At 41.5% G+C, this 24,094-nt stretch overlaps 1 protein-coding gene across 2 annotated transcripts; it reads left to right on the plus strand.

The window, feature by feature from the left end:
* The first annotated feature begins 1,748 nt into the window (after positions 1–1,748).
* Positions 1,749–23,798, plus strand: RNF149 (ring finger protein 149). 2 transcript variants are annotated; one of them, XM_082759014.1, is made up of 9 exons: positions 1,749–2,286; positions 8,756–9,006; positions 11,388–11,456; positions 14,343–14,425; positions 14,907–15,003; positions 15,532–15,561; positions 17,661–17,856; positions 18,219–20,269; positions 23,193–23,798. In XM_082759014.1, exons 1-8 carry the CDS (start codon positions 1,827–1,829, stop codon positions 18,275–18,277), a joined length of 1,245 nt encoding a protein of 414 aa, XP_082615140.1. In that variant the 5' UTR covers positions 1,749–1,826; the 3' UTR covers positions 18,278–20,269; positions 23,193–23,798. The 2 variants fall into 2 exon arrangements, with proteins under 2 accessions (XP_082615140.1, XP_082615141.1); XM_082759015.1 differs by lacking the exon at positions 15,532–15,561 and having other exon boundaries at positions 1,752–2,286.
* The last annotated feature ends 296 nt before the right edge of the window (positions 23,799–24,094 follow it).

Consider the following 24,094-nt stretch of genomic DNA (forward strand, 5'->3'; position numbering starts at 1 on the left):
AACTATTTTTACTTTTACCCCATTTCCGAGGTGTTATCTATTCTGATTACAGTCTTCCACTTTTTTTTTTTTTTTTTTTTCCAAAAAAAACCCTCTCTCTTGAGCTACATTTTTGGACTCACTAAAAATACTGTCACTTTTTTTCAGTCTGCTTTTTGCCAAACACTGAATTCTCTCTTCTTCCAAATCCTGTCACTTGATGGTTTTCAACGCTGTTCAGCCTTTATCTGCCTCTGCTCTGCCACTGACTCCATTGACCCTCTCCCATCTAACATGCTCTTGCTCTTCTATTCCCTTATCCTCTTTTCCTTCTTATTTTCTTCACCAACTCCAGTTCTGCTGTTTGGATTCCTTTTCCCCAGTCCTTTATATTGCTCCACGGATGTGTCTTGGCTGTCATCTTGACTTTGCTACTTTGATCTCCTCACAATGCTCAGCGCCTTTGGAGAGAGTCCTCGAACTTCACTGCCAAGTGTGTGGGGAGAATGCTCGAGTTACTTGAATGAATACTTTAGTTTCTAAGATTTTATTTTATTTTTTAAACAGTTTTATTGTAACATCATCTCTGCAACAGAACTTGGAGAATCCTGGCCTTGATGCTGACAGAGCTGAGCAGTCCTGCTGGTATGACGGGCTTCCTGAGCTCAAGGCTTTTGTCCGAGGACACCTTCCACACGAAGTATGCCGGGCGCTACCAGGCCCTGGCTGCACAAGCTGTAATCACGATTAGGAAGAAAAGGATGTTACGCAAGTTTGACAGTGTTGTTTGACAAGACATGCAACAATACGCGATCAGACAACTGTTGACTTTTCAAGGAAAAACACGTGTGTGAGACCACACAAAAAAGCCTGGTGGCTGGTGAAAACATGATTCATACGCAGATGCCTTGGGTGAGGAAACAGATCAGGCCTTAAAGTTTGTTAATTTAAGAGGTACAGAGCAAAAATATCTGCTTAATGGAAAAGGAATCCATAAAATGGTCATCTTTAGTCAGTACTCCAGTTTTTTTTAGCAAAGCGTTGACCTTCTTGCCACTTTCCTTTGTTCTTAACCGAGCCTCCCTCAGTACAATAGCACAAGCACTGTTTGTATTTGAACCTTTAGCATCGGTGACTGTTCCCTTTCTCCTGCTTTGCCGCACTTCATGCTCTATTTCTGGCTGCCCTCTGCCCATACCTTCTCCCCCCTCACCCTATTTCCCTGCGCTGCAGCCCACCCATCCCAGGGGAGGACACTCATTTTGCCCTTCAACATGGGCGAGGAGCACTCCGAAGGCCAGAAGCGATGACTCAGTGGGTCCACGCGTGTGTCATGGGGCGGACAGGACTTAAAAACAGCTCACCAGCGGGAGAGCCAACACACAAACAACGTTGAAGGGGCTCGAGTTTTATTTTTTTTTGGGGGAGGGGGGGGATGGAGTTGAAGGGGCTCGATTTTGTGTGGGGGCTGACACATTTGTATGTTGGGGCTGGCACATTTGGGGGGGGGGGCTGGTGTGTGGAGAGCTTGTGTTCACCCCACAGAGGGAGCTGCTTGAAGACGGCTGCGCTTTGCCTCGACCAGACACGAGCGGTGCCTCAGCAGCCCCGTGAGGAGCTGTGGCAGCGCCGCCGCCATTACATGAGGCGGGCGGGCGAGCGGGCAGCCCTGCCTCCCCTTCGCCATTAGCCGGCGCTGCGCCGCGGCTCCGCCCGGGGCGGGGAGCGGAGCGGGGCGAGGAGGTGGCGGGGCTTCCTCCTCCTCCTCCTCCTCCTCCTCCTCCTTCTGCTCGGCTTCTCCCGTGCTCGCCTCGCCTCGGGGTGGTGGTGGCGGCGGCGGCCGGGCCATGGTGCGTCGCGCCCGGCTGGCGCTGGTGGCGGCGGCGCTGGTGGCGCTGGGGGCGCCGTGCGGGCAGGGGGCGCGGGCGCTGGAGTGGTACACGGCGTGGGTGAGCACGGCCTACGTGGAGCCGCTCAGCAACCGCACGGTGCGGGGCAACACCGAGAGCGGCCGCTACGGCGACAGCTCGCCCAAGGAGAGCGCCCAGGGCTTGGTGGGCATCCCCCGCGGCGCCTCGCCCCGCCACATGGAGGGCTGCGCCGCCGACACCGACTACGACGTGCCCCTGCCGCCCGGCGGCCGCCCGGCCCCCGAGGGGGAGCCGCCGGCCTGGATCGCGCTGGTGGCCCGCGGCGGCTGCACCTTCAAGGACAAGATCACCAACGCGGCGAGGAAGCGGGCGGCGGCCGTGGTCATCTACAACGAGGCCCGCTTCGGCAACAGCACCGTCTCCATGTCCCACCTGGGTGAGCGGGGCCGGGGCGAGGAGGACGAGGAGGAGGAGGAGGAGGCGGCGGCTTTGTCTGGCGCAGGTCGCCCCCAGATGCCTCCTGCAGCTGGAGCTGTGTGGGGACAGCTTTGTGGCACCATCCCCCGTGCAGGGCTGTGAGGGAGATGGGAGCGCCAGGTAGCTGTGAGGTAGGGGAGCTGGCGGCTAGAGGAAAGAAAAAAAAAATGTTGCCGGGGCTCGTCTGAGCATGCTTATCTGTCGCCTGCAGGAAGGATCCGCGATTCCTGCAGATATCATGGGGCTCCCCTGCTCTGTCGCCGCAGCCCCTGCTCAGGCTGTGTGGCTGGATGCAGTGAATGTGTCTGGATCAAACCCGTACCCTAAAGGGGGAGGAACGCCTCAAAACCCTGCTGTAAAAATCTGTTAGCGTTTGCAGGCTGCCGAGGAGCTGGAAGGCCTTCAGGGAAGGACAAAAAGGCAAAGCACACCATCAGAAACGTTGATAGTGCGTGGTACTGGTGCAGGGAGTTTGCTAATGCCCAGGTCATCTCTTGGTGGTGAGGAGGGGGAAGACCAGCGATTTGGTTGAAGTAGAGCTATAAGGCACTTGTAAAGAAAATAAACTTGCTTTCTTTAGTATAGCGAGCTGAAAATCTCTTGGAGCTGTAGCTTCCATAGCACGTATAATATACTGGATGTATTGGCTTGGCCCGCTTCTTGCTTTCTTAATCCACTGTGAAAGTGGAGGGGGGGTGCTAGGTAAGATGTACCTTCGGTTTTGGTTTTGTGTGGCAATTAAGATTATTCTTTTTGTAACTTTTTTACTTTTTTCCCCCTTGTTGCCACTCTATGTTGGTTAACCGGTACAAGTTTTTTTTCTTTTTTTCCTCTCGGGTGGAATTTTCCCACATTCCACCCCATGCCCCGTCATAGCCTCTCCTAGCTATTATTTGCTTTTCCGTGAAATCTCTTCTTCCTTATCTTATTTTCTCTTTTTTTGTCATCTCTGTTTTGCAGATGACCTTCTTGTGTTGATGCTTCAGTTCAGACATGCTGCTGTAGTTACATGTATCAGTGGTATGAAGAGAAGTCCTCCCCTACTGCTGCTGCTCTGTTAGCATTTTTCTTTGTAAACTGACAGAATTCTGATGACAAAAGCTCTCCCTATGTAAAAAAAAGTGTGTTTTAGCATAGTGTATGTACAAGCATACGTTTGTACTTATTTATACTGACTCCACAAATGCAGGTTGGACCTCAGGATGGTTTGGAGGGGGTGGGAATATACCGTGTAAAAATATCAGCGCTGTCTGTGAGTAACAGATTTTTGCTTTATGGTGGGAACTTTCAACCGTGTAAGTGTTTAAACTAACTGGCTACTAAAATTTTCAGTGCACTTTGCTGGAAACAGAGGGAAGAATTACTGCTAGTGTTTTAAATCTTGGATTGTTTGAAGAAAAAGGCTGTAGAAGGCAAGGGAGCATATGGAATATAAAGCAGTGTTTTTACAGCATTCAAGCTTGCCATTCCTCTGAAAGGATTTGTGAACTGACATAGAAGGAAACCCTGCTTGTGAGAGGAGTGCTCGGAATAAATACTGTAGGAAAACTGCAGTGCTGTAACTGAGGAGTGGAGCTGCAGGCACGAAGAACATCCACTGAGTGGATCTGCAGTTGGTGGCACTGGAAATGGTGTGAGATGGAGCAGTCGTTCATGCTGATAGAGGTGCAGCCTGACTTACATGCGGATGATAAGTTGGTAACTTTCCAGATTTGGTGTTTTTAGGCTTATTCCTGCTGGAGTGTGAAGATTCTTGAATAGGTAGATATTAAAAGTGATTCGCTCAAGCTGTTGTCAGAGCACTTGGTGAAGGACAAATTCTGCAGTTTAGTTTTTCCTTTTGTTGGTATTTTGTGTGCTTCATGAGTGCAGCGAGTAGGGATTTTAATTACAGTTCTGGAGCAGTAGAGCCAAGAGTTTGAATGTAAAACCTTGCAATCCTGCTCCTTTTTTCTAGAAGAAAGTCCTTCAAATATGACTTTTTACTGATGTCTCATGTATTCCAGGTCTTTGGTCTCTGTCTGAATTGAAATGTTGGAAGTCTTGTCTCCTTGAGGGAAGCAATGCAACAACTTCACGTGTGCCTGAGGAGGTTTTTTCCAGTGGAACGTATTTATTTTACCTGAATGACTCGAGCAGTTGCACTTGTTACTGAATCTGAGCAGTACAAACTCAAGTTTCAGTTTCAAAGGAATACGGACATCTTTAACTGTTTATTTTTGGTGCTGGTGGTGTGGGAACTTAATGTGATACAGAGGCTTCAGATTCCTTTCCAGAAAGAAAATAAATATCGTATACAAATACTAGCTGGCAGTGGGTTGGAGAGGAATCTGAAGAGGCAAGGTGTGGGGTGTTGTGGAGAGCAGAATGAGTTAGAGGTGCTGGGCTGGTTGAGAAATTAGGGGGAGGCAGAGGTATATTGCAGTGGAAAGAAGAAGGGGTCTGTCGGTTCTGTATTTTCTTTTATAATGACGTTTTGAAAAGCTCTTGGCAGCTCCCAAGAGGCAGGGTTAGGGTTATTTTGGCATCTGTTTCAACTCTTTGCCACATTTCTTTTGGAGACCGGAGTGCTGCTCGGGATTCTGGAGTGGTGCATAACTTCTGTGTTACTGATGCTTTCTGCTGAAGGCTTCTGGTGCTCTTCTGCTAAGAGGGCAGAACTGAAATCAGCGGCTTGCTGAACTTGGACAGTCACGGTGACCTGCTAAACTGTTCTGAAGACACAGAAGTGGCTTCAAAATGCTGCTGTGTTATTCTGTACGTAAAAGGACAGGCGCATGGGAAACCTGTGTGGAAAGAAGGATGCCTACCTGTACCGGTTGCTCAACCACTTGACTCTTCTGGTTGCACGTCCTGCGCCTTCAGGCAGGTGGAAACACAACACGAACCTGGGGTGAGGGGGGAGGACGCTGGGTTGGGTGGCTGAGGACCAGCTCGTCACCTGATGGCTGTTGTGCTGCTAAGCCTCGGTGGAGATCACAGGCTTCATTTGGCAACCGGGAGCCAAAGAGCATGTCCGATGGTAATTGTTGTGATTTAAGTAGGATGCCTAAATAGATCTAAGGGCTGACCTCCAGCGTTTTACCAGGGTGCTCAAACCTGGAGAGCTTTCTGATGTTTCTCCTCAGGACAAAAAAAAAAAAAAAAGACTTTGGCTGCAGTTGCTTTCTGGATGATTAAAAATGATCTTTAAGGTATATGTAGGACTGGACAGAAATGAATGTGCCAGTTCAAGTTGCCCAAAATCAGGATTTTAATCTATATGGCACTCTCCACGTCAGGAGTGATGACTTCATCTGCAGGAGAAGGCTGTAACAATATGAGCAGTAAAACTGACCTTGGCGTGCTAGCAGGAAACGTACCTTCATCTCCAGAGCTTCAGACTTGTCCTTATTTCCAGGTATCCGAAGGATTTGCCAGCTCTCACCGCTCTATTTGGATGATAACGGTTAAAAAAAAAAGCACATACCAGATCTCAAATCTACCCAATACCACTGAAGCATCAAGAATATCTTAAAAAAATAAAGTAAGGGGGTATTTAGGGTATGAATGTGTCTGCTTACTGCGGGGTTAGAAGCAGGTGTGTAACAGTAAGGCCACGAAAGCGTGCTCTTGAGGCATGTATGTGGCACTGCGATTTTTATAGGTGTGATTTATGGGCTGCGAGTTGTGTTGCAGTTGAAGCTGATGGGATGACTCAACAGCATTTGTCTTTGAATAATGCGTTTTCAGAACAGAAGTCTAAAATTAGAGCGAGGAATGAGTTAAAGTCCTTAGTCTTACAGGCTGCTCAGGGCAACTGCTTCTCTGAGGCTGCTTTTGTAACAGTGGGCATCAATTTTTTTTTCTTCCCCTCCTTGTGTCTCGTGACCTTCAGGGCCATCGTGTTGAACTGATTGTCTCTCTGACAGATTGATCACGAGTCTTGAAAACTGTTCAGATGCTTTTAATGGAAATTTGCTTAAAAACGTATGCATTACTTGGGTTAGGTTCTTCAAACGGGAAGGTGTCGCAGTCTCTAGCAGCTGTTGCACAAAAATACCCTGCCTTCCTGTGCAAGTAAATAACCGGCTGAGAGGTGGACGTGCTACTGACAAAACAGAAGTAGGCATTGCTGGTTGTTGTGGGTTTTAAAGGCGTTTTGGTGTTAGGAGTTGTGGAGAGAGCTATGCAGCAGGTTTAAACCAGCTCTAGATTTGGGGTTTGGGGAGGAAGTCTGTACTGATCGAAAAATCCAGGCTGCTTCCAGTCTCTTCTTCTCTAAGTCAGAGTGAAATAACCAAAGCCTTTCTCCGAGGCTCCTGGCACCGTGCATAAACTGTCCTCAAGCCCCCATCCTGGTATTTGTAAGTCTTGCAATTGCTTAAACACCTATGTAAATCAGGATCTTGGGGAGAAAGCTCTCATTGCTGTGGGATGTGCTTCTACCTTAATGATTTTTTTTTTCTTGGTAATTCGTAGAGGTGCAGCGCAAGGACAGAAAGCAAGGAAAGCTTCACCCAGCTCTCTGCAGGATTCCTTAGCCTCTCCGGTAATGCTTTTGGGCTGGCTTAGGGAGGAGAACAATGCTCACTAACCAATTCTGAGTGTGCTTGGACTTGTGGGATCATGTGAATAAGCACGTTGCTGGTGAGTAGGGCTAATTAGGAAGCGAGTTGCTTGTGGATTTGTCCTGTTTGCCTTCAACTTCACTGCTTTGTGCCTCGTACGAAACCCGCTGGACAAGACAACACATGCTGAGAGCTAGGTGAGAGCTGCCGGCAAGCAGATGCAGGGTGGCTGAGTGGAGACCTGTGCTGGGCCTTTCTCCACTAGCACTTTTTTCCCCGTGATCCTCAAAACTTGGAGAAACCCAGCCCTGCTTGGGAACCCTGCCCCTGTGCCAGGTCTGAACGCGGCCAGCGGGTGTAATAGCTCTTACAGGAGGTGAGCACAAGTGGGCTGGTTGCGTAAGGTGGAGCTGAAAAAGGCTGCCTGGCGTTCAGATCGGGGGATTATTCGGCTCCTAACTGGGACTTTCAGCGTTTCATCCACAGCCATCTGTACCTTCCGCAGCTCCTGCCAGCTGCCCTTTGTGTGGCAGCAGAGCGGTGTGGCTGGCGGAGCAGTCCCAGCTGGAGGGGTTGTTTGAAATGCTTAAAGCAGATAGCTTTGTGCTGTTGAAGGAAGTAGGTGAGTCCAAAATGGTTGTGATTTTTTTTATTTTTATTGTTTTCTAAACCCCTCTTGACATAATGCTGCAAATTAGGCAACCGTGTGTTTTGACATGGCTGGGAAGGCAAAGGGCTTCCTCTTCAGTGGGAGGTTTTGCTGCAAGTAGGTAGAATTTGGAAAGGTAGCCGTGACGTTACAGCTTTAGCTGCTCTGTTAGGAAACCCCCTCCTTCTTCCTTGACTTTCTCCTCGAATCAAGCTTAGTTTCACTTTCTCAGAGATAGGATAGCAAAGTAAACTAGAAAGCCATAATTTACCCAGGGCGTATAGCAGTGTCGGTACACACGAAAGTGAGAACGATTTGAATACAAATGGCACAGACCGGTGAAAAGGTGACATTTTAATAGGTATGTTTGCTTGCCATTTATTTTGCAAGACTTGTCAGGTGTTTCTGAGACAAGTACTGGAGATGCTGCTAGACAAAACTGAACAGGGCTCTAGTTGCAAGAGATCTTTGTTTCTGCTTGGTGGTCTTGACAGCATCTTAACTTGTTTGGCTGTGGTATGGTGGTGCTTAAAGTCTTCTCTTGGAGTTAGGTGCTTTTCTCCCCATATGGTTTGAGTGCTTTTGAGTTTAAATATATTTTTTCAAAAAAGTTACTTGGTTGCATGCTCCCAGAAGGGTCCCAAAATGCTTCTTTACAAGTCCTTGTCTTGAAGTCTCATTAAAATCTGAATATTTAGGACTAAAGAATTAAGTCTTTAAATGTTTAATGTAGCTGAATATTATCTAATTTTTTGTTGTTGTTCACATATCCAGCCTAATTGCGCTGTGGCTTCCAATTCAAACTGAATTGAACGCGTCGCTTTTTGTGGCAGTTCATATACTGTCTCCAGCTGCAGCTAAAATTCTTACGCTAACAAAGACCAGCTGCGCTCGGGTTGCACGTTAGGGCTTCAGCAAATTCCAGATGAGTGGTGTATAACTTGGCTGCCTTCTGCGTGGCATCTATGCCCCGTTTTGCTGTATGGAATGAGGAGTATAGGGCTTTGGTAAGAGTAAAAGGGTGTCTGCTGAAACGTCTCATCCACTTGAGAGTTTCATAATGTAAGTAAAGGGTTCTTTATTCAACTCAAGTTCTTCTATGCCTGAAAAAAAACAACAGGATTTTTCTTTTCTAGTTTTAATTCCTGTTCTTAACTAAAGAGACCCAAATTACTGTCAAACCGGAATGCCAAAATTCTCACTCTTTCTATTTTTCCCCTCTCCAACAGGAACAGGAAACACAGTGGTGATAATGGTTGGCTATCCAAAAGGCATCGAGATACTGGAGCCAGTACGAAGAGGCATCCCGGTGAAAATGACGATTGTCGTTGGCACACGTCACGTGCAGGAATACATCAGCGGTCAGTCGGTTGTGTTCGTCGCCATCGCCTTCATCACCATGATGATTATATCGCTTGCCTGGCTCATATTTTACTACATACAACGTTTCCTGTATACGGGGTCACAATTTGGAAACCAGGTAATTGTGGATGAGGCTTTAAAGCATTTGCAGTCTTTGTGTCAAATCAGTTGCCTAACGCTTTTTTTTTATTGAAGCATTCTTGAAGACCTGTACCTCCTTGCTGCTGTGTGATCTATGAACACTACTCAATAGTAGTTGGTGAGGCTAATAAATAATGAGCTAATTGGCACCGCAAGCTTGACTAATGGTAATTATTAGATACCAGTATGAAGTAATAGGAAATATATTTAGCCAGTCATCATCAAAAACTGAGTAAAGGCAGCTTCTTATGTGGTTTGTCACCTAAGTTAATTTCTGGTGTCAAAAGGACAGAAGCTATTTGCATTCTTATGTAATTTTCATTCTGAAAGTACAGATTTTACTAACCAGAATAATTTTTTTTTAATGGAGAAAGACCATGGTAACTTTTTTCATAAGATGCAAGTAATTGGAGCTAAAATTTTTGTTTCTAAAGCTTTATGAAAAATGCTTGTCATACCTGTAACTTGAACTGCAGCAGACTGCAAGGAGCATGTGTGGCGAGATTCAGCTCTTTCAGACTGTCAGAAGTTCAGAGAGTGGTGGGAGTACTGGAAAGATCAGGAAGAGAGAACTTTGGTCCTACTTTCTTTGCCCCTTCCAAATCCATATTTTTGTCCAAGATGGTTTTAGGGGAGAACAAAGCAACATCAAAAAACACAAAACAAAGGATTTTGACTTCAGGAGTCTGAGCTCTGATCGTAACTTACAGGACTCTCTTAGGAAAAGAAATTTGTAGTCTACTTGAGGTGTTGATTCCCTTTAGTGCTTTTTTATTAATATTTAAGTTTTAACATTTGTATTCTGGGAATATTTTCAAGAAAATAAAATTTGAGAAGTTTTTACAGAAAAAGAGAGGGCATTAGAACACACAAACTCTCCGGTGAAGAAAGGTATTTCTTCCTGTTACATTGGCTTTGATACAATTCGCACTAGGGGGACTTCAAATAGTTTGTGTTATTTAGATTCAATGTGATGTTTCCCAAAATAAGTGCCACAAATTCGTAATAGTTTGTCATCTAAATGCCTCTTAATTAAGTAGTCTAACATTAGAAGGCTGTATCGCTTTCCTTAGTTCTTCTTCTTTTAAAACTACTGTTGAAAGAAAAAAAAAAACTATGTATATCTTGGACTAGATACATTGTTAGAAGTCTGGCAGTGAATTTGGGAAACAAAAACTTACTTTTCTAACCCAAATTTTATTTGTTTGGCTTACTGAATTCAGAGTAATTAAACCTTGGAAGTCAGTTATGGTATGCATTAAAACAAGCTACTATGTGGCTGCTGAGTGAAGGTGAAGAAGGGTATCTTATGATTTATTCTAAAATTAGTTTACCAGTAAATCTTTGGAAGAACTCGTTGCTACAGAAGATGAAACAGGACCATACAGGAAATCATGAGCTGGTAGAGAAGGTGGACTAGGCTGCTGCTGGTCAAGTTCACTTAGAGGGAATTGTCGGACAGCTTTTTAGCATCACTTACTGATTTACAGTATTGATTTTCATATTTTTTATTTTATAAAGGATATAAGTCATTGTAAGTATTGTTAAAGGGGGAAGCTGCCATTAAGGTTTTTTTTTTTTGATTCCCTCATGGTGTTTCATCAGTGAGGGACCCTGCTAGACAGATCAAACTCTAATTGGGAGCGTTCAGTTTCTAGCAGTAGCTGTCTCTTTGTCTGGGAATACAGTACTGCTTTATTTTCTTGCTTCCCCTCCAAGCATAATTAGGGCTGTTACTGTATAGAAGTCCAATATGGTGCCTCACGTCTGTTAAGCCTTTCTTGTCGTCTCCTTTGCATAATGTGTCCTTTCAGTGTAAAGCTTTGTATAATGTGTTAGGCAGTGTTTAACCGAGGGGCGGTATTAATAGCTACAAGCAGCCTTTTGACCTGGTAGCCCAGCTGTAGGCTACTCGGCAGGATTCCACCTTCTCTCCAGCTCGTCTTAAACCTACGTACAGCCTGCTTGCTCACGGCTTTGCTGAACAAGAAGGTCTGGTTATACTGCTGTTGTTTCAGCTCTGAGCGCCTCTAAAGTGCAAATTAGCTTCAGTTTTCCAGTGTGGGAAGGCCCTTGGTGCAGGCGCTTACTGTACAGGGCTACATGCGTCAGTTTGGCCCGCATAGTTGTGCGCCAGTTGAGCCTATTGTTCGAGCAGTGTGCCTACAGATAATGTTTTCTATTGTGCCTCAAGAATGCAAAACTTGCAGTCCCTCAGCATCTGCTGGCTGGAAGTATTTTGTAAACAGATTATCTAGCATTCAGAAGACTTAATAATCCCCATAAAAAAAATATTTAAGCTTTGAAGTGTAACTCCTAAAACTAGATTCTGTACTAATACTTCAAATTTTATTCAAGGGACATAGGAAAGAAACCAAGAAAGCAATCAGCCAGCTTCAGCTGCATACTGTGAAACGTGGAGACAAGGTAACATGGTGGCTTTCATTACTGTCGAATGATTTGAAATCTGTTGTAATGCCTTTATAGAGTTGAAACTGAATTTATTGCAGGATAACCACAGTGTGACTCTTACAATTTTAGGTTCATTTTACTGGCTTTGCCTAGAAGGCTGATCTTAAAATCAAAGAGTCAAAATTTAACCGTTTATGAAATGTAAAGCTGTTTTGCAGAATGTTGCAGGAAACTAAAAAGGGCTGATGCTGTAAAGATGAGGAAATACTGATCTTATCAGCACTTGAAAACATCAACAGGTGGATTGTGAAATACTTCCTAGGACCTATTGACTGCACAGTTTGTACAGCTGATGTAATGTTTTCTTTTCATTTAAGAGAACATCCATCTTCTTATTGATAAGAAAGCCTTGGTAATCTAAAGCTTTGAAAATGAAACACTTGGTTTAATCTTTTTTTTAAACTTACAATACATTAAGGAGCAGTATCGGCTTGAAGTATAAATATTTAAAGAAATACATTTTTTATATTAGGATAAAACTATTCTAAAGTTTTAGCACAACTTTCAGAAAGTTAACTCTTTGAGCGTAAGGCCTAAACTCGCAACTATTTGAACAACTATATGAATTAGAAAAAAAAATCCAAGGTTTTGAAAGAAAATACTATTTTATTCTCTTCTTAGGCATCTATGTACCTAGATGCTACCTTAGCTTCTGACTAGACTTCTGGTACCATATAGTTGTTTTTTTTTTTTTTTTTTCTTACCCTTATTTGTCTTATTTGATTAACTTTTACTTAAGGACTGACTCACTTAGCGATGGAAAACCAAGGATTTTCTTTTAAATTGATTAATGCAATTAAGGTGAGAGAGGACACAACTTCAAAAATGTGTTTCAACAGAAGCTATTTGGCTCAAGTGACATGCTACAGAGTGTATGTACTTCATGGAGTAAACTAGTTTGATGTTAAAACAAGCTGTCTCAGAGCTTGCCTTTTTTTCCCTTTTATGCATTCAGCATGCTTAGCATTTTAAATGTATGTGTTATTTTAATTAAATTGTAAATTCCATCAAAAAATAACGAATTTCAAGCTCTGAACAGAAGGATGTACATACTTCTGTTTATACAATGGTGAAACTGGAGAGAAAGGAGGATGGAGCTGAATCAAAACTTGCATGAAGCAGTATCACAGCATAACATCAGCATAAGAAGAAGTGGATGTAAGAGAGTCATGATGAATTCTGTGGTGAGGACCACAGTGAAGCTGTTAATTGCTTTTAAGTTGACATTCAGTCAGCCTCTAAAAAGGATTTTTTTAGGAGATTTTGCATCAGGAATTTCCTTCCCATCAATATACCCATGAGGAAAAAAAAATGTAAAAACTTATTTAAAAAAAAAAAAAAGTAAAATTTGAACTAGGTTATTGTACAGTATGCTGGTAGTAACTATGAATGTCATGTTGATTAAGCAAAGTAGAATGAAATTAGATTAAAACATCTAAAATAAAGGTTTTCTGCTTTGTAAACCATGGTTTACCATTTGATTTGAATCATCAAACTGTCAGCAAATTTCAGGAACTTACTGACGCAAATGTACCTTCATGAACTTATCAGAGAACTTATCAGAAAAGACAGTCCTGTCTCTATATAAAGGCAAAACGTATTTCAGTCGTTAGGTTTGAAAGAGTGCCACTGTTGTGATACAGTACAGCCTTTCATTATCACTTCTTTCGGAGTTGAGGTGTTTAACTAAAAATAGGTCAACATTTAAAAATTGTATTTGCTATCACGTAGATCTTTCTGAGAAGCTTATGGGATTATTGCGAGATGCACACATTTGGTTATGTGCTGCATGCTTGGATTTTGTCTCCCGAGGAATACAAAAAAATATTACAGAATAAATGTGTATCTTATTTTAACTTTGCTTATTTTTTAACAAAAAGATTTACTTAGGAATTTGAAGCATTAAGTATGTAAAATGATAGCATGTGAAGGAGGGAAAAACTTCCCTTGAACTTGAAAGTTCATTTGCAGTACTTAATTCATTTGAATGTTTGAGATGATTTTTAACTGCTTCAGTCAGCAGTAAACATGAAATATACTTGTGGGAGATGAAAGGGAAGTTGGTCTGCTTTGTATTCTTCTAACATTTGTTTTATACAACTCAATTAACACTGAATTACTTATCAGGAGGTACCATCATACTTGCACTGTAAGGATAAGTATGGTTTAAGATGGCAGAAAGACCTGTTAGGGAAGATACATAGCCCTTAAGAAGAAATAAGCTGGGGGGCAAAAATGGTATGATTTGACTTCTCTGGTGTGAGCTTGGAGAGATGTTCTAAAAATCATCCTGAATTGTTACTTCAGTTCTCCTCCTCTAGCTTCCAAAGGATATTTACTAGGATGTGGTAGAAGGAAAAAAACAAAAACAAAACAGAACAACAAAAAAAATATATGGGAAGAGGAGGCTTGTAGTACTTAACCCTAAGAACCTCCTCCTACTTAATCTCTTGCAAGTCTTTGGGACCATCAGTAAAAATAAAATGAAAGCACAGCACACTATTTTATTTTATCTGTGATCTCTTGTGAAATTTCTTGATTTTCATTATCTGTTGTTCATTGGGAGCAGAGTAAAATCTTAAAGACAGCATTTGAGGTATAACAAATGGCTTAAGATACTATGTGTAGTTATTTAAATTAGAAAATCTGAATTGGGCTAGTTTTTAATATTAGGTATCACTTGATCAAATTGCCTCTTGATTGAATCTTGATTTAAATGAGGGAGACATTTTTATTTCCTAAGCCAATTTATACCACGTTTTGTGAAATTATATATTACTCAAAGCTTGTTCTGTAATTACATGTGAATGTAATTTGCACATTTAAATGTGTTATCTTCAGGGTTTAGATGTTGATGTGGAAAACTGTGCTGTGTGCATCGAGAACTATAAACTGAAAGATACTGTTCGAATTCTGCCATGCAAGTAAGTCACCGTAATTATTCTCTTCTCTTTGTACTATGTTTTCCCAAAGAAAAACTCGATGAGCTTTCTGAAAACTCTTCTGAAAATGCTGGCAGAGCTGAAGCTGTGCAGTTTGTATGGCCTGTTACATGTTGAAGGGCACTAGGAGACAATACACCACCCCATATTTGTGGGGGAAAAGGAGCAGTTGGGAGAAGTGTAAAAATGAAGTAGAGCTTTCTTAATATTGTTTGAATTGTACATTTGAAGGTAGCTCAGTAGTGTCATTGTAGTTAGTACCATCTTTTATTTTGGGTTAGCGTGACGGATAAAGACATTTCCAGAACTTATGGTTATGTCTGTCCTATTAATTTAAGCAGTGCTTAAATGTCAAAGTTACAGAGGAATTGGGTTACCTATTAAGGTAGTAACTTGCACATCTTCTAAAAGAGTAATGTTTGATATTTCATTACGAGTTCTAAAGGGTGTTTGTTTTCTTTAGGCACATCTTCCATAGAACATGCATTGACCCTTGGCTTTTGGACCACCGAACTTGTCCAATGTGTAAACTAGATGTTATCAAAGCTTTGGGATACTGGGTATGTTGCACGCTTACCTTTAATCTTCAAGAAAAAAAGCACAGTGCAGGAAGCACGGCTTCGTGTAACTGTTCAGAATGACAACAGTTGTTACAGTTGTTACTTGGCTAGACTGAAGAAGCTGGGCAAAGAAATGAATTTTTGATAAGAACTGGAAAAAGTGAGGCTTTTGGGTAGGAGCTTAGTGTGGAAGAGCTTATGAATCCTCAGTGTACTGTCTTGTGATAGCCTTTTTTTTTCTATCAACAACCAACAATAGTAATGAAGTTTAAGCAAAGGTGAGGCAATTTGCCCAAGCTACAAAACTATAAATTCAGTAGGTCTTGTGTATATACTTGATCTTGCTGAGAACAGTGATTCAAAGGAAATAGTGATTTTTTTCTATAGTTTAAGTGTATTTATGTATGCTTCCACATATGCTAAGTGCTTTATCCCTGTAAGTGGGCCAGTACTGAGAACCTTCCTAAAGACATTCATCAGAAATTGGTTAAATAGAGAAAATGATGTGCTCTCATTTCTTCCTGACAGCACCAGAAAAGAGAGATGAAGACACATGCGGTAGGTTACTTGGTCACTGTTGATAAATAGTCTCGAGTTTCACTAAAATGCCATAGGCATGAACGTACCTCTTCTCTTCTACTGATCTATAGAGGTCTTCAGAAAACAGAGGCATTCCTTGGTTTCAGGCTTCCTTTCCTTGGCTAGGTTTGCATTTTGACTAGCTGTTCTCTTACTTCATTAGAGACTTATCAAGTCCGTGGATGACTAACGTTTTGTTTTGTGAGAAGTGACAATACTCTTGCTACGTAGCGTGTATGTAGGCATGTCTTGTCTCTATATATACACATATACATGCACCAAATTACGGTGGCTCTGTGTAGTAAGGCTTTATCCAAGAATTGCAGTGTTCTCATGTGAAATAACTTACCACATCAATATTGGTACGTTAATGGCTTACTGCTAGCTCATTTTCAGTTCTTGGTGTTAATATAACTTGTGTTCTATGCGATGAAAGGATGTATCCCTCTGTGTACAGTCTCAAAGCCGAGACACTTTAAAATCTAAAACACTTCCATCGCCTGAACTTGTACTGATACCAGCTCTAACCAAGAGGAGTAATGTCTCCTCTGCTTGGTAGGTGAAAAGAATGTAGGAAGCAAGTCGAGCAGGGTTATGTTAAGTACAGAAGCTCTGTTCTCTTTTCTGATGGAATGGGGGAAATGTCTTGCTTATGTGTCAACCGTTCAAGTCATGCTGAAATTAGCAACGCGAGAAGTCATTCAGGTTTTCTAGCTCAGTTTTCAGCCTGATCCAGGTTGCCCAACCTGATTTGTAAAGTGTTTGTGTGAACATCTTGTTGATGTGAGGACAAGTGTGAAGAGCAGGGCAGTTCTTTCGGGAGCGTGCTGGCTGAGTGACGCAACGGCAGACACAAGCATGCAGCCTTGTTAAAGAAGTCTGCTGAACTCTGCAAAGAGTCAGAAGGCTGACCTCGATTTTATGGTAAACAACTTCGCTGCTGCAGCTTTTTCAAAGAGCTCAAGGTAGAGGGAAGGCAGGAAGCCCAGGTACCTGCCTTGTGTCCTGCAAACAGCAGGCTTCTAGACTGCAGTCTTCAGTGATCTAGTTACTACTTCCTAGGGGAAAAAAGAGAACTGTATTTCACCACGTCTGACTTACTGACTTAGGAGAGCATTGTTGAATCTCGTATCTTTGCTTATTTAGCTGCTGAAATTTTGGAAACAAAATCATTAATCCTTTCCCCAGTACACACACACACCTGGAGGTTAGTATCGCTTGTGTCTTAACTTGCATTCAAATGTAGTTCTGTAGCTTATTTGGAATTAATGTTTTGATGCTAACGAAAGGATCAGCGTGGAATTTCTTAGGATGGGCCTTTGATAAATGAGGAGGGGGGGGAAAAGGTTCATCATGAAGCCACAGAAGAGTTATTTCTACTGTAGTGTACTTGCTTATGTTTAAATTATATTAGTGTGTTAATGGCAATGGCTTAAGGTTCAATTTTAGGAACAGAATTGTGCATGTAGGAGTTATTCTAAAAATCTGATTATTACAAATAGCTCGTGCTGTACAACAGGTGAAATAAGATCATTTGCTCATGCTGCATATGTTCCTGCAAAGTGAGAAGCTGTCGCATTTGTATTTTGAGGACAGGTTTTTAAAGTTAGACTGGAGGAAGGAGAGGAGGGAAACTTTCTGATGTCAAATGTTTGTTCACCCCAGTAAACAAATCTAAACTTGCCAAACTACTATCATGGAAAAACAACGATTTCTACAGACGTGTAAAGGATCGATAGGTTTGCTCAGTGAAGACTTGATATTTGCTGAGCATGCTCATAACCAGTCTGCAGCAAAACTGTTGCGAAGTGTTGACATACTCCATCTGAAATGCTGGCTGGGTTGATTCCTGCCACTCTCAGCTTATTCTGTTTCTTTGGTTTCTGATGGAAATAGATGGATATTAGGAAATCGGTTGGAAATAGATGATATTTAATACTGTGCCCATGAGGTCACCTGTAATAAGTAATACTAAATGGAAAAAAAAAGGCCACTTTCTAATAACGTGAGGTTATAAAGTGGTAATATGGAGGCCTGTGGGTGGGCAGAGGTGTCAGTTAATGTGTTTAATTTTGAAGGGGGACTCTGAAGACGCACTTGAAGTTCCAATACCTGAATCAATAAGTGGCAGTGTTTCAGTTGGAAGCCTGAGTATCGCTCTACAAGAAGACGACAGAAATGAAGTGAGTGAATTGTCAGCTTCTTCCACCAGTGAATCTGTGTTGCAGTGTACCAGTCTAAAAGAGGATGCAGGCGAAACCACAGCATTGCTTGGTAAGTAATACATCGGTTTATCACTTGACGATCCTTGATGCCATTAATTGCATTAGAAGGAGACTTTCTCCAAGGGATTTTAGCGGTCTTAGTATTGCAGTGCAGACCAGATTGAGTGGTGTTACTGCTGATGTTCAAAAAACAGAAGCAGGTAGATTTTGAGGGAATCCCATCAAGATGAAGAAAATTGGTCTTAAAAGGAAGAAAAGATGTAAATAGTGTTTTGGGGGGATTTCTTACCTAGAGATAGAACATATACATGAATATTTGATTTGTTTCCAGACTTTAGATTATTGTGCTTTATATGTTAAGTTAAAAAGGTGAACCTAGAAACAAATTTTCTTCTAATTCCTGGCTTCTAGATGTGGATGTCAGTAATAACCGACATGGAGAGCATCTATCTAATGGAAATTCCCACTGAACTGCTTCACGGAAGATACCTTGAACAGACTGTTGAAGAACTATTATTTTTTATTTAAGTAGTATGAACTCGTCTGGTTAATGGAAAAATAACAATGTAAATTATTTTACCTTTCAAACTTTTCTAGCTGGTGTTCCAAAAGGGCTAATAACTAAGAATTTTGTACACAAGAGGATTTTATAAAACTTCCTCTGGATGTCTCATCCTATGAAAAGATGCAATAACCCTTTTTCTGTAAGCATTATTACAATGTCGTTGTGTTCCAGAGGGCTGTAACAAAGTTGAAGACTAGGCAGTGAAACAATGTAGAACGTCTAATGGATAAATACTTTGGAAGCACTATTGGTGATCCATATGTGTATATATGGAGAACACTTACAAGGCTACAACTATTAAAATGTTCTGAAAGTCCTGTTGTAATTGGAGATGGATATACGTAAAAGACACAATCTAACCTTTGAAGGAATCAAATAACTTCATGGATATGTTACATATCCTCTTTGGTGATGGAAAAAATCACCAGTTGCAACTTTCCTTACGTGTAACAAATACAAATTTGATCTTGTAATGTGTTCCACTCCGAGTGGATGCTAAGAGAAAAGGAGACTTTCTCCACCTCGCTAGCTTTTGATACTGAATTTGGCAGTAATAGGTTATGCAAGGTGGTCTTCACGTGCTGAGCATGTAGACTTGTTTCGGTATATGCACACTGGTTACCTCTTTCAGTCTTAAACTCAGTAGAACAGAGGTGAAGGGCTAACTATGGCTAAAATATTTATTAGTCTATTTATAAAATTTTACTTAATTCCTTCTTATTCCTGCACCCATCCTGTCCCACTTTATGTAAGAAATTGGAACTGTTTCTTAGAGTATACAACGTTTGAATTTATTTTTTCTTTGCATAGAGACGCTAGAAATCTTCTCCTGGAGACTCCGTGGTAGGAGTTTCCGCTGGGTTCGTCACTCGCTTTTATTCCTTTCTTTTAGATTAGCAGTATTGTGCCTTATAGCAAAACACCTACGAAACCTGAAGCATCTGAGAGTGAATATAAACCCTGGCATCTCCCATTATGACCTCTTATTCAAATATTTATATACTGTAAGTGGTATAAGGAATTGCTAAACTGTTTTGTAAAGAAATATGTATATTTAAGACACTACTTAACTAAGAGTGTTAAATGAATTGTTTAGGATTTTAGCGTTGTCATGTTATAAATGTGCTCTGTTCCTCAGTTTGTTTTGGTAAAGCTGTTATTACAGGTTGCTTAAAACAAGGTCTCTTACTAGACATTTGTTTTAGAGTGTATTTTGTTTTTAAAATGTATATTTGGAATGTTTTTAAGAAAATATGCAATTCTTTTTCTAACTTATATTGAGCTTCAGTAGAAGCAATAACTTTTTTTTTTTAATTTTAGAATGAATGTTCCAGAAATGAGAGGTTTCAGCTGGGGAAATATAATCTAAACTTCTACTTTGCAGAGCAGACGTTTCATCCTAAATTTCCTTTTGAAATATTCTTCCTAATGCCTACTTAAATAAATCTGCCTCTTCCCTGTAGGAGTGTAACTTTTAGGTTTACTGGAAAATTGTCAGGTTGTAGTTCTGATGTCACCAGCAGGTGCAAGTTTCTGTGATGCCTTTATCTTACAAGAAGCACACGAGAATGGAATATGACTGACCAAGCATCTCCAACACTGAACAAATAAAAAACAACCCACAACTAAAACAATGTATAGGGACGCTTGTCTCCAAAAGAAGCCTACCAACATTTCCAGAACTGCCTTTTTAACTATCTCTTCAATATTAAAAACTAAGTCTTCTCCCTCTTCCTTAACACAAAACTGAACATTGATTTTTAGTAAATGTTGAGAGGGTTTAAACTCTAGCTCAAGGAGGAACCAAAACGAGTTATCGAGAGAAGTCTTGTCAATCTGTGGATTGTGTCTTGCTGATACCTGCAGTGCAATATTCATGCTGGAGGGGAGAACTGTGGTAAGTACATCAACTCTTAAGTAATTCTTCTAAAACAAAACGCCTTTTTTCAGAACTGAAGCTCAGAGCTGGATGAAAAGCTAGAGAACCTGCAAACTGACGAGAGTGCCTGTAAAATCTGATGTGGTAACAATTTAGAAAAATGACTAAGTATGAGGATTGCTAGAACACGTCTTCTGCTGTCTCCATACCTGTTTCATTTAAGCTTTCACAAGAACAGTTTGCACGTAATTTGTGATATATTTAGGTCCTGTAAGGCCAGCTGTGCTGCTGAGGAATGATGACAATAAAAGGCCGAATTGCAGTGCCTCCAACAAGCAGTTTGCTCTCCTTGGAAGCACGATGACAAAATCTTCCGAAGCGAACATTGGTCTGACCTCAGTCAGAAAGCTTATTATGTGCATTAGCAAAAAGAGTGGCAGTGTGAAAATACAGAACAGGAAAGAGGCCAGCTGTGGAGCTTAAAGCAAAAGCAAGAGGCTTAGAAACATGAAGTGTATCACCTACTGTTAGAACTCACTTAAGTAACTTTTAGAGTACGTGGGTGTAGGCAGCTCGAGGTAGGTACAGGTTTTTGCTGATCAGGACTGACTTTGTTGGATCAGACCTGTATTTCTAGTTCCTAGCACTCGAACTACCAACAGCTCCTATGAAGAGCAGAACAGAGTCTTCCTCACTGTTTGGAGGATCTGTAATCTGCCTTTCTGCTTGGGTTATTTCCTGCCTAATGTGGGAGCTAATGCTCTGTGCACTGTGGGTTCTCTTCCTAGCTGCACGTTTTTCATCAAGCATGTAGGAGCCTCTCTCTGAGATAGGTCCCTTTGTCAGATTTTGCTGGAGTCTCCCAGAGGGCTTCTTAAAGCAAGCATATATATAAAATAAAAAAGCAAAAGCCCAGTGCTAGCATAAAGTAGAGAGCCCCCCAGTGGCAGTGTTGAATAAAGAAATAGAAGCAAATCCCCAGTGGAATTGAGGGATGTTACTGCACAATGATGAGTTTCATTTGTAGGCATCATTAATTGTGATGTTGGGGAAAAAATTTGTGAAGTGCAAAAGATGGAAGAAGGAGCTGTAGACATCTCCAAGTGGACTGGTGTTTAAAATGAGGCAAAAGCCTCCTCTTTGATCAAAAATCTTAGCTTATTAATAGTCAAGTTGAAGAATAAATTTATTATTTAATAACTTTTAACATTAGCTTCAGCTTTCAGACCTGTTAGCAAAAAAAAAAAAAAAAACAACCAACAAACATTTGAACATTTCAGATCTAACTGCATGTTAACAATGACTTTCATTAGCAATGGTACCAGTTTAACTAGACTATTGGGATTGTTTTCACTAATTACCCCTAATAAAGACCAGATTCTTCTTTTTTTTTTTTTTTTTTTTTGACCCTAAGCAGAAATGGGCTTGAAGCAGTGCTTGGATGAGAATCTCTACAGTAGTAGGAAAAAATGATTAGATAGCAGTAACTCCTTCCCCAGACTCCTTGCTCACCAATGTATGAATGTCATCTGGTTGCCTGTTGCCAGGAATCGGTGCTAGATTCTTCAGAGGAAGTATGTCAGAGGGGTTGTAAGATGGTTTAATTACAGCGAGAATGTTTTTAACTCTTATTAAACTAATAAATTGGGCACCGGGTATAATAAAAGCCCAGCTTTGGTAGGAATATTCTTGGGTAATTCCTGTCCTGTGCCAGGATGTAATTGGGCTCAGAAAAACTGTTAGTTTTTTTTTTTTTTTTTTTTTTTTAAAAAAAAAAAAAAAGTTTTTTTTTTAACAGCTTTTGATTTAGGAGTGGTCATCCTGGTTTTCCTTCCAGCACACTAAGCTTTCTCTAAGACAAGCCGGTAGTAGTTGTGCAGACAGGAGCCCAGAGAGCAGATGGTGGTGATCATTGTCTCACCTCTTATGCCCTGTGGTACGAGAATGCTCGAGACAGCAGGGTCTGTGCTCACGGGTTTTGATGAGCTCCATCAGAAGTGAAAGTGCATTGGGCTGATTATTTAGCTCCTCCCAAAAGCAAAATTCTCATGTCTAGGCAAGTACAGACATGCAACTACTGTTAGCAGTTGTCACGTGGAAGTATACACCAGTAGGTTAAGAAGGGCAGTGTGAATTGGCAGAATACTTCTTCAGTTGTTGCCAAGGCTGCAAATACTTAAGAAATGCATGGGTTTGGTGCACATCGGCATTCCAGCGTTCAGTAAAAGGTGGAACTCTTGCTCAACAGAGCCTTAAGGGCTCTGTGTCACTGCAGGAGTGATACTGTTGTGGAAACTGTGTGGGAATTTGGTCTTGGTGTTTCTGTACTGAGGCTGTTAAGGAAGTACTGGCTCCGCTGCTCTGTAAGGAGAGCTGATACTGAAATTTAGTAAAGGAATCAGCTGGAAATATTTTGTCAGCTTAACCTGGGGAGAATGGAGCTCTTGGTGTGGGCAGCTTGACAAGAGACTGTTCTCTTCCACCAGCCTGAGTGAGACTTCACAGGATGGCTCAATCCAATTCAGTAGCTTGCTGTTCCACGAGAGAGTCGTCCTTTCCAATTTTCCACGCCAACTATCAATTACTTACTTTGTTCTGGTTCTCACATCTGAATTAAGAGTATGTGACAAACTCAGCTTACATGGCAGAAAACTAAATTCCTCTAAGTTGAATATTGTCAAGGTAGGAAGCTGAGTATCCTTACTGTGTGACTGGATGAGCCTTAGAGCTGGGCTCAGAGAACAAGGAGCTGGGGTGGAGGAGAAGGGAAGAGCAAGACTGGGAGATGCAGTTTTATAATAGTGCTGTGCTGAACTGAAACTACTGAAATGAAAGATGGCAGCAGCAACTTTTTCACCAATTCTGGTTATAAAAAGAGAAATAGTAATGTATTTTCTGTCCTTGAGGCTGATCTTTACTAAGTGCTCTTTTTCTCTCACAGGTGGTATGTGAAGATTAAACATGCACAAATCAAGCTGGAGGCTTTTGTTTTTGTTCAGTATGGGTCCTGATCTCTCTCCTCAGATATCCTGCTGTATTGCGAAACTTGGTTTGAGAAAGTTTAAAAGTAGAATGTTTCTATAATTGCATGTGTTTGTGTGAAGAATGCATTGCCTGGAAACTGTCCGTTATGCTTCCACTGGGCCTGAAGCTAGTTTTCACCACCTGAAACATGGTAATGATACTGTATTTTTAAACGAGCATATCCTTCTGAATTGAGAACAGCGAATTAATGAGTTTCCATCATTTCATTAGTCTGAGGCTTAAGTCCAAACTCTGTATTCTCTTCTGCTTAAACAAAACTGCAAATAACCTCTTGAACTTGCTAGTCTCTGTCAACAACTATTCACCATCAACTCTTACGGTAACCTTGTACTAACTCGGTTGCATTGATTGCATCAAGCACTGAACTACTCTTTCCATTGTGTATGTACAAGTGTAAGGATGTCAAGTTATGCATTGTTGATGTAACTTAATGGCTAAAAGCTCAATTTCCATAATAAATTATACAGACCTTTTAAAAAGCAACACTTTGTAGAAAATGCTTTGTAGAAGCTTGAGGGTTTTCTTTGTCACACTTGTGTAAAGAAAACCCTCATCAACAGATCTGGGACACTCAAAACAAGCACAAACTTTGTGTTGGGTAGCAAGGGGGCATTGTCTTCAGTAGCTCACATCCTTTCTGGATGTTGTAGTGCTTTCTGTGTAACTCCTGTGGAGCTGTGGTGGGTTGAGCTGTGCTGAGCAGCTAAGGGCTGTGGGGCCAACATTCAGTGTGTAAGGCTTTTATTTCTGCTCCTCCTTCATTACTTCATTTAAGGCTCAAGAAGGAAGCTCCAAACA

Source organism: Aythya marila (genome assembly GCF_965140915.1).
Source record: "Aythya marila genome assembly, chromosome: 1".
NCBI classification, from domain to species: domain Eukaryota; kingdom Metazoa; phylum Chordata; class Aves; order Anseriformes; family Anatidae; genus Aythya; species Aythya marila.